The sequence below is a fragment of the Macrosteles quadrilineatus genome, unplaced genomic scaffold (genome assembly GCF_028750875.1).
Source record: "Macrosteles quadrilineatus isolate MER2022 unplaced genomic scaffold, UCM_ALF_1.0 Scaffold_57__1_contigs__length_777910, whole genome shotgun sequence".
NCBI lineage: Eukaryota > Metazoa > Arthropoda > Insecta > Hemiptera > Cicadellidae > Macrosteles > Macrosteles quadrilineatus.
In genome coordinates this window covers 268,699-287,024 of record NW_026542650.1, presented here as the reverse complement: position 1 = coordinate 287,024, position 18,326 = coordinate 268,699, and the positions used below count along the sequence as shown (strand labels likewise).

At 32.8% G+C, this 18,326-nt stretch overlaps 1 protein-coding gene across 1 annotated transcript; it reads left to right on the top strand.

Moving 5' to 3' along the window:
• Positions 1-10,679: 10,679 nt before the first annotated feature.
• Positions 10,680-18,225, top strand: LOC128981922 (endocuticle structural glycoprotein SgAbd-2-like). Its single transcript, XM_054400916.1, has 4 exons — positions 10,680-10,759; positions 13,244-13,380; positions 16,684-16,799; positions 17,690-18,225. Exons 1-4 carry the CDS (start codon positions 10,748-10,750, stop codon positions 17,848-17,850), a joined length of 426 nt encoding a protein of 141 aa, XP_054256891.1. The 5' UTR covers positions 10,680-10,747; the 3' UTR covers positions 17,851-18,225.
• Positions 18,226-18,326: the final 101 nt, after the last annotated feature.

The following is an 18,326-nucleotide window of genomic DNA, read 5'->3' as shown; positions in this document are numbered from 1 at the left end:
AGCCTGATCAAAGATTTTTTCGGAGCATGTTTATAGTTGTAGACTTAAAGTTTATACCAAGTTTCATAAAAATATCTCTAAGGGCTTTTGAGTTATGAATTATTTTCAAAAAAATACAAAATGGCGGAATTCGGCTTAACTAAGCCGAAATCGAAACAATGTTATACTACATTTTCGACTTATTTTTGCACATAGAATCTGAATCTGCATAGCCCATCACGCTTTACTGAAACACCCTTTATTACTTTTTGAAATATTTAACTGTCCTGGGACATTACATCCACCCTGATTAATTTTATTGATGAAAAATATAAAATTATGTTTTATGAAAGAATGGTTGATCCTACATAAAAACTGTAATAACCTTTTTTGTGCAGATTTAAAATAGCTACATTTTGGTATCAACAAATTTTTCATAACTCTAACGGTTACTGATATAAGTAAGAAAACAAGTTTGTGATGGCGGCCATTTTGTTTTTTACCCAAAGCGTTCAAACGCACCATTTTCAAGAGTGCCACCATCGAAATTGTATTTCTCCAAGGTCACACGAAGAGATTAAGACTACTCCCACACCTGCCTCATTAAGGAGCACACGGGAGCCTGTATATGTACATTTGACAGGGGACTATTAGCTACAGAGTAGGTAAATAAGAAGTACAATTTCTTAAACCAAAGTTGCCTATTCTAAGTGTAACTGATCTCTTTATTATGCAAGGCACATTCATCAAAACATCATTATTTAAGTCAGTGACGTAACCAAATTATACACAGTTTCTTATCGTGCTCTTTTGATTACTTTGTTTGCCGACTACAAGGTGCTTCAATTTAAGGAGAAAGTAGGCACGATGCACACAAGTCTTAGTTGTTATTGGTCATTTGTTTTTTTGTGATATACACATTTGATCATACCATTCAAGCTTTTGTCAAGATATATTTATAATGATCATTTATTATGTATTTTTTTTATGAAATATGTTTTGATCCATACCTAAAAACTCATCTTGGCCTGCAAATACTGTAAATTTGTGTTTATTAACCTCAATAGACAAATATTGTATAATACTAAGCCCTCTTAAACTGCGATAGATATTGTCTGCTTAGTTGAAGTAACGATACTAAAATTTTTGAAACAATCCTGTAAAGAGTAAAAATTAGCAAAATAGAAAACCTGAATATTTATTATGTTTTTAACAAATATAATTTTTTGATTGATTGGGTTTCTAAATATTAAGATTTCTGCATGTTTTCCAAATTATAGGTATTTATACCGCACACAATTCAAATTATTAGCATAAAATTGAATAGTATACTTCGAGTATAAATAATGAGTTAAGGATGGCGTGAGATGCTTTTGTAGGTTTTTCATATTGACAGATTTTTTCGTTAGGACCTTTCTGAGCTCAATTCAAGCAAAACTTTGATCGGTTTTGATCCCAAAAGCTTGTTTATTTTGTGAGAATCAAAACGGATAACTTTTGATCACCAGACAAGTACTATAACCCCCGACCAGTAGTATCACCTTTGTGAAATTAGACCTAATATAATTGAAACAAAAAACCAGCATATTTTCATAGGTGACCATGAAAATATACCAACTCTGTAAGAGATGGTGGTTCCTTTACGCAAGACGTTTATCACATTCTTACCATAATGCTTCGAATCAACATCTTGAAAGCGAACATCTCACATTAGAATGATGACTGGTTTTGGGAACTCCTCTACTATTGCAACGGTTGAAAGCTGCATTCTAACATGGTAAAGAGGTCGCACCAGCTATTAGGACGAAGTGTGTGATTTTGGCAAGTAATGGATTCTCGAGGGAATGTAGACATAAAAGACCTTTGGAAGCTATAACAGTAATCCTCAATTCGAAGTGGTAATACTTTAATATTCTGGCTTCTGTTGGCTTCAAGCGTGATCATAAAAGGTGTTATTGTGTTGTAATCGTGAATAAAAGCCAAAAGTTTGCTATTTGTCAATAATTTATGTGGACTACGGCTCTTCTAGTTATCATCTACCAGTTTGCAATTGTTAATATTTAAAACTATAAGTATATTGCATCTAAAAGTTGTAGTTATGGATTATAAATTTATAACAGTTCATGTAGAGTCCATGTACAAAATATCATAAAATAGATTTCATCAATCTAACGAAAAATGAAACGGCCTCCTATCTTTTAGGGTTAGCAAGTAAGCTTAGTAGGAAACCATTAGGTGTGTTAACGTAGGCTCTTACCCTAGTTTGCTTAAACAGCCAAATGCGAACTCTTAGGGGTTAAATAATTTTTTTTGAAATAATAGTTAAAAATAAAAACAATTTTAAAAAATCTTTAGGGGCATTGAGAGATTACGTTGGTTTTTCAAACACTCTTTATTTATTATTTGTTAGTTTTGTTTTCTTGATAATCTGGTTATTTTCAAACATAATTGCCACAATCAAAGCTAATATAAATTTAAAACATAAGCAAAATTTCCTTTTGAAATTCCCTTGCATTATGCCTGAAAATGCAATAAAGATATTTCTCACCTAGCCATAACCTCTCTTTACATTAAACTGCTCTAAGTACAAGACAATTAACATGACCTCATTTTTATCCCTTGACCGGGGATAGCACTCTGACATAAATGGGCATTACTCTAGAAACCCCAGCCATCTCGATGGTTCTATTCTTGAAAGTGCATTCAACTGTAATACAGGTAATAGCAGACGATTAGTAAAGGCCACTTCACAATTATGACTTGGACAAACAACGGTTAACTTTGTACTCACCCTGACACACATGAAGATATGAAGTCTCCACAGAGTGTTGTGGCCTTGGAGAAATGCTTCATGAATTTGGAGGGAATAGTTTAGAATAAATGAGACAAATCATGTTGAAGGTGTAAATGTTTATTGAATGGGATACAGCCTTACAAACGAGTTTTATCGTTTGGTGCCTAGATGTCTAGATTATTTTTATCCACATGATTTAAATTTGACGTGAGACATTCCTTGTAAGGTACAATCAGTTTGAAGATTATTCTGGCTATCTTCTAGGCTTATGCATTGATAAAATGTCAATTTACTAACAAAAAGGAATAAATACACAAATTTTATAGAAATGTTTGAGCAATTACGAAATTAGCTATATATAAATATATACATCTGTATAATTATAATTAATACTAATGAATATCATAAACGTACGTTTTTAAGATCAAGACAACCTATATTTCTGGTTGTTCCATTATAACCAAGAAAGTACAATATTTAAACAACTAATATTTGATCTACAGATTCTTGTTAAAATAAAAACTTGTTAGTATTTCTGTACCATACTTTGCAGCCCATCCTTCATTAATGGTTTAGTTCAATTAGTGTAGGGGTAGAATAAAATTAATAACTCAACCTAAATGCATACCAGTACAGGGTAAAAATTAAAATATTTCAGTATTTATTTTTTTGGGGTAACAGAAAACAATTATTAGCTACTTCCAAAAGATCTACTCAAAATATTAAATATACAAAATAACAAAGCCTTAAGATTTGGGTGGTCAGACTTAACAACGGTGATTATCTTCTGTACGATAATCTATCTGTGTGTTATGTCAATTTAATTTTAAGTTTTGACTGGTTTTGTTTGGTATGGAGACCAGATGAACCCTAATCTCATATCAGTATAGAGAATACTGTTTTCACCCCATCCTCATCTACTGAAAGCAAGGCTAGTAATAGAAAGATGAACGGCACCGGCGGCGACTAGACGCCTCAATGACACCCAAGTCACGAGTTAATATCCGAATTATGAACCGTTGGTAAAGTTCAGGGCAACATATTTCAGTTGATTCATCCTGAACTGCAAGCACTGAATATTGAACGGTTGATGAATATGAATATTGAATATGGACCAGGCCCATATGGGGAGTGCTCTATCACGAGCAGGAGAGAAGTACGCAAGAGATTAAGGAGAGTTTTTTGAGGTATTTCAGAAATAGTTTATATAATAGTGATCTTTCACGTCTACAAGTTTTGTAGTGCACCTCTGTAGTTAGTATTCACAGAGTATCAACAGGTGGGACGGGAACATATGTGGAATGTTATCTATCGATGTAGATATTTTTATTACTCACTTACAAATCTTACTTACTTCATGTTATTATTTTAAGTTAGATGGAGTCTAAAACTAATATAGTGCACTTAGACTATTTAACAAATCAGGTGGTATAAATCAGGTAGTCTATTCGGCTCGGATCTTAAAGATTTTTGTAATTTATTTCGGTTCCTTTACTTAATTATGGTATAAAGAACATTATTTAGATACGTGTTAGTGATTATAAAATTCTTTGGTAAAATTTTAAATGTCATACTTTAAAGATTGGTGAAATCTTAATCTTGGTGAGGTCTATTACAAACTACAGAGACATTTTTATTGACGCAAAAAACAAATACTAATACTTATTTTCTTTTTGGATAGGCGAATTTACAGAACAAAGAGATTATAAAACACTGGTCCAGGCAATATCAGCTGCAATTGTTTAGTAGCCTAATAAATGCTTGATTTAAATTGTTAAAATTGATATAACCATGACATTTATTAAAGTTCGATGATTTAATTGCAGTTTCGTCCAGTAAAAAGCGTCTTTCTCAAGATCAAACGATTCACTAATAACTTCCCAACTTTATAGGTAGTATAACAATTGTGTAATAAGGATGGGATCCTAACTGCACGGTCATAATATTATCCAACAACAAAGTTCCATTTAAATAATGTCCAAGACCTTGTTTGGAAATCACATTCTCTTATACCTTAAACACCTCCACCTTATATTTTTAAGTCCCTATGAATTTAATAATACATTTTTGCTTACAAATAATAGCTACAACTTGATACACAACTATTAACAACTTACAACTACCCACATGGATTCTTACCTATGCCAAAACCTATAACCACCATAGAACACAATCAAAGTTTGCAACATCAGACAAAGTGATGTTCTCGGATGATAACCATCTCATCAGAACATGAAACCTTTCGCCCGGATATCGTCCTCAATGGTACGTCAAGGCCTCAGGTTGGGCAAGCCTTTGTTTACCATCCCACCAACCAAGTATACAATTTTTCCCCATTTGCGACGTCCATTCAAATTTGCATCTCACTGACAGCTGGGATTTATGGGTTTGAAACCATCTCGATTGGTACACCTTTCTCTTCAAGAGCTGAAGGTGGGTGTTTCCTAATGCAGATTCACTGGGTGCAATATCATGTGAATAGGGATAAAAAGGGTACTGGAGAAAACTAAAAATGATATTGAATAAGAGTTCTAAAGCGTACTCGATAAAACACCCAACTTACAGAAAACGTACGGTAAAAACAGGAATCTATATAAAGCGCTCCATCCAATTTTATCCCCTATAATTTGGGAGCTATAACTAAAACTGTGTAACCTTTTACTAAAAGGTCATAATTAAGAGAGCAACATTAGAAGATAAACTTACTAATCCCACTTGATTTACTTACATCACAGTAAGCTGCTAAAAGCAGCAAGCTTACTAAACAAGTCACTAAGCTTAGTAGCAAGCGCAAAAGTCTTGTGTTAAGCAACAAAAACTTAATTGGTCCTACAATGTTGTGATCTATTTTACTGACCAAATAACCAGGAGACTCTAGCAACTGGAAAATCATCAATGTTCATTGTTCACGCATTGAAAATGTTTGTAAATTAAAAATAAACAGTCCACCTCCACGATAGGATATATGTTGTAATGTATATCCGATACTGTTAGTTGGTCTACTCCATTAACAGACCAGCTGATTAACTTAGATTTTACACCCTCGTTTCACTATAAACCTACTCAATTAAGGAGATGTCGATTCTTTACAGCCTCATTTATTGAACTGATCTATTAGGATGCTGAACTGGGTAGCTATATGGTAATGCAACTACATCTAAATCTTGCTCACTCCGGGATGCGTACTGTAGGAATGTGACGGTGAGAGGAACACAGATGGCAAGGTTACAGGTTCAGAATCTTGTGTTACCTATTGTTGGTGTGAAGTCACTGAGGGCCCGTGTTGTCTAGTGGAAGGAGGAGGTGCTAACGGGGGTCACGACCACCAGGGCCTGATAACAGATCGAATATTCAACTTTGGGATCTTTTATCTCGTGATTTAAATTCCCCCGTGGGTCAGATATGTTTGCGATTATACATACGAAGTAAATGAAGGTCGTTTCAGCAGTAATATCCCTTATCGTGGAAGGAGAGGTAAGCTACATAGATTCTAGAAAGAAGGATACTTTGAACTATGATATAAATCCAACACGTTGTATCCATGGTAGGCTTTTATTTTAGGCTATAAAGCAGACTGTTCTTTGAAATCCTAGACTAATATAGAATAATTATTTGTATTTGGATTTTGTTTCCTAATACAATAAATAGGCAAGAAATGGAATCATAAGATTAGTATTAAGTCAGTCGATAGTTCAATCATAAAACATCTATAGTATTTTAATGTTTTTAAAAGGAGCCCAGCTCCAAGGACAGCTTTTAAATACATTTTCATGGCTGTGAAACTTATATCTCTTTTCATTCTACATCATCCTCATAATTCAGGTTATAATAAGCAGCATTTTATTATTAACTAGCAGAGTACCCGTCCTTCGTACGGGGTTGGCATATAAGTATCAAATGCTTATAGCAGTTATGAGTGAGGACATGGTTTAAGAAATTTCGGTTCTTTTTGAAGTTCGTTCGCTACGCTCACTCACCTTTAGGTTGGAGCTCGTTCGCTGCGCTCACTTTCCTTCAGGTTAGCTCGTTCGCTACGCTCACTTGCCTTCAGGTTAGCTCGTTCGCTACGCTCACTCGCCTCCAGGTTGAAGTTCGTTCGCTACGCTCACTCACCTTTTGCTGTTGTCATAAATGTAAAAGAAATAATAGTGCTAGTGCTGCACCCTGTTGGTAATCCTTGTAACTTTTAATGCTATTGAACATCATAGAACAGAACCAACTTGTTTAATTGAAACAGCTGTTAAGATTCATTAATTCCATTTCTCATAAGGTTAACATGGGAAACTCCAGAGCCACTGGGGCGGAGCCCCGAAGGATTTTTGGGATAAAAATATGCCTATATGTTAATCGGGAATGTGAGCTATCATCATGCCAAATTTCAGCCCGATCCGACCAGTAGTTTTTGAGATTAGCTCATACAAACACACACACAGACACCACCTCTTCTTTATAATAGTATAGATAGATAGATAGATAGATAGATAGATAGATTTAATTTCACATGTTGTTGTCATATCCTATCCATTTTCACCGAATTATGTCAATGTTGACCCAACTATTGATTTAGATAAGAGTACTCTTTGCAGTCGTATACGTACCATTACTATTTAGTAACTTATTAACACGTACTATATGGAAACTAATATGTAATTCCGATTTGGCCAGTCAACAGCTTTTAAAATGGTACCTAATACATTTTTTTGATAATTCTTATTTAATTAAAAATCATAGTACTCGAAGACAAGTGTTCTATTTCTAATTCCAAATCAAATACTTTACCTTATATTTGTAAAGTACATCACATGTGATGGTACTTCACCATGAGTCAAATCTTAATTACTAGTTTGAAAATTCATCAAATGGACTCATTACACAATCGTCAAAGAGTATAGAGGTCCAAATGATACAACAATGACAAACCAAATCTATGTTGCAGTGCTGATAAGACCGGACGACCTTACTACCTCATCTCCTGATGCACCACAGCACTGTCTACAGCACTTCTATCTGTGATAACAAAAAGTCATGCTGACGATTAAGTTTCGTATAATACTTTAGATCACTAACTGTATAACAGTTGACATAGCAGCTATGCAGAATAGTTTGCTGTCTTTAAAACTATGTTGTCTCAATAATAGGGAACTCTTAACACTTTTTGTAATCACCTCAAGACGTAATGTATTTTCGAAATATTTGTTTACACGATTGTAAATAAGTGTTTAATCGCCTTGAGAAGATTTATTGATTTTAAAATACTGTACAGGATGTATTATCATTACATAACAACTAGACAGGGATATATTCCATCTTCAGTGTGTATAGTTTTATTATTGACTTTCTTTATCCAGGATAGTTTATTTCAAGCGAAATAATGAACTTCATGTGGAAGTGGCAAACTCGAACAGGTGATTTACTGATTGATTAATATGCTCTATATCCTTCACCGTTCACGTATTATTTGTTACTATTTCTTAAATAATCCTACTCAAACTTATACCTCGATTACGTGTATGTGTGAACTGTGTACTTATACATTTTTATAAATCGATTTTCTTATGAAAAAGAAATTAATATTTTTACAAAAAAATTCAACTTGAACATTTTATACTACTACTATACTAGTTAAAACTTAATTACTTCAACAGTAAGACTAACTTAACTTAATTGTTGTGACTAATTGTAAAATTATGTTTTTGCAGACTCCAAACAATTTTACAAATATTTAGATCTATTGTCAAACAACTAATATAATCATAACAAGCTTAAGACGATAAGGAACATCTAATACGTTACACTACACCACAGCAAGGAACTTTAAGCAAGTGTCTTTCTCAATCACTCAGGTACATTAGAGATGATCTGTAATGACACTTTTGCCCTAATTCCCAGTCAAATACCACAGTTAACCTCTTTAACAGCTCGGCCCATCCCCTGACATTAGCTGCTAGCCTTACACAATCAAATCATTCCCACCTCGGTTATCAATGGTCAAACTCCACGAAGTTTATGTAAGCGTGCTTTCACCCGATGTCAGTTTCGTGTTTTGATTGATGCACTTTTTGGCATTTGCTTTATCGGTTGTCCTATTTTTACACCTAATTCTCCTCCTATTAAGTGCCAATGCTGAATGATGAACAAGGAAGTGTAGTTAACATTGTAAACAAAGTGGGGTTACTGCGTAACAAGGTTTGTTTTAGTGTGTTGATAGGTTTGTCTGTTGAGTGGTATTTGTTGTTGTTAATTTGATGCAAACTTGAAAAATACACAATATATATAATAATATACATAATATTATCCTACTGTAATAGTGAGACGTTTATTTTCAATTATAACAGTCAATGGAAATCCGAAACTCAATTGCAAACACAAATAGACTCGCCGATACAGAGGATGGACCTGATGACCTTGACGTATTATATGTATCTTCTTTTTCATTGTTAAGCAATTCATTTTGACCCATAATGGCTGTATTTCGACAATAGCTCCTTTCTTGTTTTGGTGGATTTACAGTAATTTTTTATGTAATAAAACTTAGCAGCTTTATCTTTGAGAGTGTTAGAGATATAATATGTACAATTTGTAGTCAACGAGTAATTTTTTTTTACAATGTATACTGAAGTTCATAGTACAATGCACTACAACACCAAACACACCAAAACACATTGATTGTATGGGTAGCCGAGTGGTTATAGTGCTCGCCTTCAAATCTGAAGATCGCTGGTTCGAATCCATGCGAGACGTTTCCAGACCCAGATGCCATTCGTCATTGGGCTATAAATTAATGATGCTCTCTAACAAAAATGTTGACGTTATGTTTAACAAGTTTGGACCGTTCCCTTCAAAACGTAAAAATGCCACTGGCGTAAAAAAACACAAAACACATTGTTACAATTAGAACTATTATCAGTATTGTAAAATTTAGGATTCCCCAAATCATCCTACTTAAAAAGTAAAGTGATATTTTTTTGAGTCCTCAACTGAAAATAATACTATATTAAAACATATTGAAATCCAATATTATCAGGGTGTTAATAATAAGTAGCTAACTTAACATTTTCATAAACACGAACTAAGCATGCAACACGCAATACAAATTCGAAAATTTCCAGATAACTGCAGTAAAGTAATTGGACCTCTTGACAAATAGTTGTATGGCTATTTGGATGGCTTGGACCTTGCGTAGAAAACTGTGTCAATAGTTTTCACGTGTTAACATAAACATTCATCCAAATTATATTATTTAAATTGAATATAAAAAAAAATAGTTTAGTCTAGACACATTATGATAAAAGTTGACCTTTTCAGGAGATTAAGCCTCATTTCAAAAAAGAAAATCCTTCATATGTCAAGCTGCTTCTTTAGCTTTTTACGTAATTATGTAATTAGCATCCTTTCACACTTTACATACAGGAATGTATGATAACTAATTATTACCTAACATAAAATATAAAAACATTGTATATTAGTACTGTTAGCAATTTTGGGCTTCCACATTTGAAGGAAAAAAATTAAACTGTTTTTGTTTCACGTGAAAATTAAAAACTCTATTACTGTAACCTAAAAAAATTGTATTTAGTTAAATATCTAAATTTCCAAAAATAACCATTATTTTTATCTAAGTTTAATTGAATACAATACTTCCTTAACTAATTTAACAGTATGAAAAAAACGAAAGGCATTCAATGATAAATCAAAATAATCTTATCAAAATTATACATAAAAAATCACACAGAACTTACGGTACCTAACTTTTTAGGATTGAAATGCAGATTTGACAGACAACGGATTCTGAGAGGGAGAAAGGTGCCTGGAGGGAGAAAGAATGAAAGAAAGGTCAGCTCGGGGGGGGGGGGGGGGAGCGGTGGGTGGAATATTCAACTTACTCGACTTTGGAAACATTATGTCTGATATAAATAGAGGTCGGGGTGTCCTGGGTTATCAGTAGTGTCTAGTGCCTGACGAGGATAAGTCACAATGTATAAACTGGTGAGTAGACTACGTCACCATTGTTGGATTACAGGAGATGGAGTGAATGTGTTGCAGGATGTTGGGGGGTATGTTGGAGTATTTTTTTGTCCTAGGACGCTAGGCACGAGCCCGGAAATATTTTTCACATTACTTCAGGCTAGGCTTAGGGGTTACGGCATTATCACTTAGATAAAATCCATTGGTGATTTGGCGGGATTTGAACCCAGGACCCCAGGATGTATGTTGAAGTATAGCAGGGTTACATGCGTTACGTCAATTTGAATAGTTTGAGCAGCATAGGTAGCATTGGGACTTTAAGATATACAACATGTTTATTTTATACACAGTGGGGTGAAATAATAGTTTAAGATTTGTATTAATTTAGGTTTACGCCTAAAAATATATTACATTAGATTAGTATATTATTCTAGTGGCAACAAAACTAGGGTGCGTAATTTTCGTAGAAAATCGGTCTAGTCAAATAAAATAATCTATTGTCCATAAAACATCTAGTGTTGAATGAATGAGATTATAGCTTTTAAAAATGGCTAAGATAAGCTGGTTATAGATAGGGCCAGTTTTAAAATGACAATTGAAAGCTGAGTCCTTTTTAAAGCTCGAGCTTCAAGATCGATAAGTTTCATACTGAATCTGTAAACAAAAATGTGATAATTTTCGTAATAAAACGCTATTTTAACTTTTAAAAATGATTATTATATTTTATTTTTACATTAAACTTTATTCATAATAAATACAATATAAAATATGATTTATTTTATCATTTATTTAATACATGACCGAATAAGGGTTAGCCACAAAGAAAAATAAGGGAATCAATAAAACACATGTGTATAAAACTAAACCTGCAAAATTTATGAAAAAGTAACACATTTGCAAAAAGCTTCAACAACTTTAAAAGTAATAGACTATCCTTGTACATTATGGTGCTATAGGATATAGAATATAACTTGTACCCTTATATAACTGTAATAAAACAAAAAAGTCCATTGAACATCTAGTGTTAAATGAATAAGATTACAGCTTTTAAAATTGGTTAAGATGAGCTGGTTATAGCCGGGGTCAGTTATATAAACAAGAAAATTAACAGCTGGGTCCTGTTTTAAGCCACGAAAAATTCATTTTGGATCTGTAAAAAATTTAATAGTTTCCATAGTTAAAAGATAACTATGCAATTTGTACATTGAACCTTTTTTAACCTTATAAACCTCGTTGAACACGAAATTAATGAGTACGACAAAAAGGCAATATCTATACATTTTTATTAACATTTAGAGAGGTACAGTATTTACATTCATATAAATTCATACTCGTTAGGCTTTTTTGATAACAAAAATAAATTTATGGCTTATTGCCATGTCAATCATTGGCGACATCCCAGTTTCCCAAACTAGAATGTTACTGTCTTCAAAAAAGAATTTATAAAGCAAAGCTAATAATTTTTTTTCTTCTTAATATGCAGCCTTAAAATGTTACTTAACTGAATTGTGGCAAAATAAAGTTTCAAAAATAAATAATATTTTGAGTATATGCATATCTTGCTACGGCAAAATTGTTTTGAATAAAAATAATAAGTGGTATGTTTTATGAAACCAGGCCTAGTAATACTTAACGAAATTCTTCACCCGAATTATTTTAAATAAAGATCCACGTTAGAGCAACATATTCCAAAAAACACCACATTTTGGGTTGTGAAACAGTTGGTACTGAAATTAACCGTCGTGACCTTTAAGCAGACTATTTTGTAATGACAGAAGTAATACATCAAGTCCGGTTCACAAGAGTACAATGGTGCCACTGTTGCAAGCTAATTGAGGTACTACTGTGAACAGGGCTGTAACACGGTGTTTACAGCTGGTTACAATAACCACGGAGTAGATATGTGAGAGAATCACAGAGTGCAGACATTGTAACAGTGGTAATAATATGTTATGATCTGCCAGCATATATGTAAGCCTACACGGTCTACAGATATATTACTGTTAGTAATTCTTGTGTATGAAAACTATTGTAGTATAGTAACGATAGGTATCTCAAAACCACACTTTTTTAAAAGGAACTGAACAAAGGTAAACACATAAAAATGTTGAACATGAAATTTTAGTTGTACAATTCAGGAAAAATATCGTATTCTATGAGAAAAATTTAAAAACAAGTTACTATTTACAATCCTGTACGTCCTATGTAGAATTTCAAGACTGCAACCTGTAAAAAGAACTGTCGTGTACCTTGATGGAAACTATTATACTATGCCCTAAAACATATCCCGTAAAATCTAGCTAAACAACTTATTTTGAGTTTGGTTGAAGTTACTTTTTTGGCTTTACCCATCCCACAGGATAAGTTAAGGCCACAAAGATTACCCTTGCACTTGTTTACACCTTAAAAAAAATCCGATTAATAATCTCCTAGCGAGTTTTATGTTACATTATTTTGATTGATTACTTATTTAGTTTGACTTTATATGACTTATTTTTCTTCCAGCTTGCAGGTCTGTGTTTGTTGGGGTGTGCCGTGGCCCAGAGAAGGTTAGGAGCTCCTCAGGCCTTCGCCCCCGGCCAAATCGTCCCCATCCTCAACTACGTCAACGACAACAACTTTGATGGATCTTACAGATACAGGTGAGGGGGTAATATAAAGTCAGTTTGTCATGAGAATGATGTGTGCCTTTGATATGAAGATGATTAGATATATTGTAATATTTTTTGTAGACTGATAAAAACAGAAATAGAAATTGTTTCAATTTACATCATTAGGGGGGGGGGGGGGCGGTGCCATATAAGGTAAAAATTGATTAGATTAAATTAGAATTATTCTATACGGACCCAACAGGGTGTGCATTTAGAGTGAAGATAAGAGAAGGTAATTTAGTTGCAAGTTTGATTTGATTAACATAGGACTACTCATAAATATAAAAAAGATAAACAATTGGTTAAACTTCAAATAAAATTTAAAATTTCTACCCTCCGTATGGAGAGAAAATAAAATATATGTACTTAAATATCACAAAAAATGTGTATACAACTTTGTTATTTTGTCATGAACAAATAAAAATAGTAACATGTGTCCATTATGATGCATGCGAGGGTTAGAGTTTTGTAATGGTTTTGTAGCAAAACCATTAGGATTAAAACACTAAAAAACACCCGTCAAACATTTTATCCTAAGGAATGTTTTTGGACTCTCTAACATATACCTTGCTATCACATATTTGTAGGAATACGGCGGTTGAGTTTTCCAAATTGTAGCTTAACTTGAAACTTTGGCTGTAGTACGCTAAGGTTAAAAAAGTTTAATATGAGCACACATCAAAATATATCAAAAACGATTACAGTAACGTAAATATTTGGGATTGCTATTTACCTTTTTTTAGGAGATTGGAGTTGGAGTGGTTTGTCACAAAAAAATTATGTTAAAATATAATAAAAAAAATTTACTGTATATTTTTATTTATATATTTTGTAGTTATTATCCCTTTATAACATTTAGAACTACTTCATAGCCACTTTGTATCGATTGTATAAACAACTTCAAATACATTTTATCAGACTTTTTATATTTTTTTGAATGTTGAAAGTTTATTGGTGAAACATAAAGTTTTAGAAAAGAGTATGTTGATTATATGTTGAACTCTTAAATTACAATTGACATACACTTTCCATACTTCTCTTTTAAAAACTGTGCAACGGCATAACAAGATAAACGGAAAGATAAATGTAAACCCTTATGAAAAAGTTTATATATGGCCATATAAATTTTTTTTTATCTGGTTATATTTGGTTTTGGACCGAATATAGCCAGATATGATCATATATGGAATCCCCCATATATGGAAATTTTTTTTTAAAAATATATAAATAAATAAAAAAATTACAATTAAACATATTTTCACATTAAATGGTATAAACTATGCATTAAAACCATAATAAAAATTTTTAATTCGAAAATTTCAAAACAAAATTTTTTAAGTAGCCGACTGGGATTCGAACCCGGGACTCTAGCGTGGGAGTTCACCCCTTTGACCACTACTCTACAACTGCTTCATATCAGTTGTCTTAACAAAACCCATTACGAATAAGAGAAGCTGTATTTGGTCTCGTAAAACAAGATTTTCTTAGACATTTTATGTCATTTGAAGAATGTTATTATTAATATAGCCTAACTACGTGACATAGATATTTGCGGCTGTTTGATAGTAAAGGTACAATTAATTAATTATTAATATAATATTCTCTTTATTTAGGCCTACTACACTTACAATTTTAAAATTATTCGTCAGTTTTAAGATTTTGTTTCGTTATAATAAAATTGTACAATAGATGTATGTACAGGATTTTGTCATCTGGGTTCAAATCTGGATACTTTATTACTTTACTACTAATTACTTTAAATGAGAAATGCCTATATTATCACACACAAAACAAGATAATGCCTATATTATGCCCCCCTACTGTACCACATTTCAACTCAATCAGTTCAGTAGGTAGTTTGTGCTTGCGAGAGCAACAAGAAAATACACAAACTCACAAACTTTAAGATTTATAATATTATATATATTATAAGAAGTGTTTGGGAGTCCAGTTACAAAATCCAAATGTGGCAACAATTCCTTATAATAATTTCAGTTATTGTCAAAAACTCATTTATACATGAGCATGGATGGAAAATTATTATTCCGTATATGAGTAATTTAATTCCATACCTGGGAGTCATATATGGCCATATATAGACCATGATTCCATATATGGAGGATATTTATGGCCATATATGGGCAATAATTTCATATATAGAAAACATGTATGGCCATATATGGACAATCATTCCATATATAGAAAACATGTATGGCCATATATGGCCAATAATTCCATATATAGACTACATATATGACCATATATGGACACCACCATATATGGATACAACCACATCTGGCCATATCTGCTTCCATATATGGCCATACAAAACCATATATAGCTTTATAAAAACATATATGGAATTTTGATATGGCCATATATGGCCAGAAATTACTTTTTTATAGGGGAAGAATTTTACCCACAAATTATCCTGTTACGGTAAACTACCGTTTAAGATGGACATTAACTATTCCTAAATCTCGCACATGACAGATTCTCATAACCTCCTGGCCTTTAACCCAAATGCAAATTTGCCTGCATACTCTCAAAGACTGCGCCAAGTAGGGTTATGCAATGGGATCATCTTGAGAGGCAGGTCATCAATACCTGTAGAACCTTAGGGAGGTTGAAGGTCAAATAGGTCAATAGAATATCGATTCATGTCAGCCTGTACACCCACTGTGAACTAGCATAATGGCTTATGCATTTGAAGTACGAAATAGTTTAGATATTTTGTGTGTTTTCATATGAATTGAAATATTATTAAGAAACTCTTATCCATTAACATAAAGGAAAATATAGTTTGTATTTAATTACGTTTTAAAAATATGATGATGTTACAAGATGAAATATGAAGATGATGGTAGGATCACCTTTCACTGGAAGTAGACATCCATTTTCTATGGATCACCTGCAGCTAATTTTGTACTCAAAGAAACATAAAGTAGTTATCAGAGATTCTTATAGAGTGTGTCCCTTCTGAAGTTATCATTTAAGAGATTTAGTTCCTAATTTGATGATATTGAGAAGAGACAGTTGTTAAGCTTTACGTTAAGTTGCCTTTGCAGTTATACTTTAAACTTACCGGATATAAACAGAGGAAGTTGTATTTTACATGAGAAAACTCAATCGATGGCTCAATTTAACTAAGCTTTTTACCTCAAGAAATAAATAGAATATCTACTTTACAAGAAAATGTGAAATATGTTTTGCTAATTTAAAACATTCAGATAAACTCACGTGTCTTCATTACGATGGATTTGCTTCTTATAACGTTGTAATATGTATTTTTAGCTACGAGACTGGAAACGGCATTTCCGCACAAGAAAGTGGCTTTCTGAAGAATCCTGGTCAAAAAGATCTAGAGGCACAGACAGCTCAGGGAAGCTATTCCTACACCGCTCCTGATGGTAACTAAATTTGTCCTTAAAAAGTTTTAGTTAATAACAAATTTTTAACACTATTGCCTTACATTTTGTAATAAATCAAACATGTACCGTAGCTTTGGCCTTACAGCAAGAGAATAACTCCGACTCTAAATCAAATGTTAAATGATTTCATAAAATCTATAGACTATAAGGTAACTTGCCTTGAAAATCTTTGAAGATTATTTAGATTAAAATACAGAGATTATTGCTTTCTTAGATTTCTGGTGAGGCATTATCATGCTGCCTGAGTTATTTTAATGATTAACATTCAGAAATAAGGCACCATAAAATATGGATTGTTGCCATTTTTGCAAGAACCTTATATTTTTACATTTTACAACAAGAGGCTATTAAGGAAGTTCATTCTTTTTCAAAGTGTTGGTCATTTGAAATATCAGTATTATAGCCCTTATACTAATAAATTAAACGAAATTAATAAATTATACTAGTAAACATTTTAACTTCCACAGTCTCTAATTTGCAATATTGTTTATGGATTATAAGTATACAAAATCACTATTTCTTATTATTTCCGTTTCATAAAGATATTCCTTCACCAGGTCCCGGCACACTTATTATACTGGTCACTCTTGTTTATTCCTTTAAATAAAATGTTCATGATGCTACAGGATGCGAGTAATGCAGCTCACAATTCACAATGTTGTTTAGTCCTGTTGCTTTACACGAAACTCCATAATAGGGATGAAGTCAACAAATGATGCAATATGTCATTAAGAAAATCATATCATGATCAGAGGATCATAGAAAACAGTATTAAAAATCAACTTGTTACTGTTTAAAGAACACCCTTTAACATAACTAAGATACAGTAAATACATAACTGTTATTTATACCTGTTTTTTTATTTCTAGGAACACCTATCACGGTGACCTGGTACGCTGACGAAACAGGTTTCCATGCCGAAGGAGCGCATCTACCAACTCCACCACCTATACCTGAGGCTATCGCTAAGTCCCTGGCGCTCCAAGGGGGTGGAGCCCCTGGACCTAGGCCGTTTTTCCAAGGGAAATAAGTTCACAAATTAATCACGATATGAACCAGTTACCTTTGTAACTAATTGAACGACTTCTATAAGAGCACTCTGTAAATAATAGGCACTAAATATGTTAAGCAAAATGTTGCCTAAAATATTTGGAATGAGATTAAGAAAATACTGGATGAATAAATAAACTTAATATTATGTAAGATGTGTCTGTAGTGGGGCCAATTATATTTTTTGTTAGCTGTAAAAATGTTTTATGAAGCTCAGTATAATTTGTGTCTAGTATAAAGTGCTTTTGTAGGACTCGAATGTAAATTTGTAATTATCGACCCCAGTCGTGATCCGAGTGATGTATTGTTTGTTATTTTAAGTTTTTTTTACCATGAAATAAAAAGTTATAACGTGTTTGTATTTTTTTTTATTTTTCCTAGTCTATGGACAGCTGTGGTAAATAAATTGTCATTTTACCTATCACAGATAAATGTACTGCAAGTCCTGTACGATTT

Excerpts from the sequence above, each read along its gene's own strand:
- LOC128981922 (XM_054400916.1), top strand. Across the intron at positions 13,381-16,683 it reads GATGGATCTTACAGATACAG|CTACGAGACTGGAAACGGCA; the intron begins GTGAGGGGGTAA and ends ATGTATTTTTAG. Across the intron at positions 16,800-17,689 it reads TTCCTACACCGCTCCTGATG|GAACACCTATCACGGTGACC; the intron begins GTAACTAAATTT and ends TTTTATTTCTAG.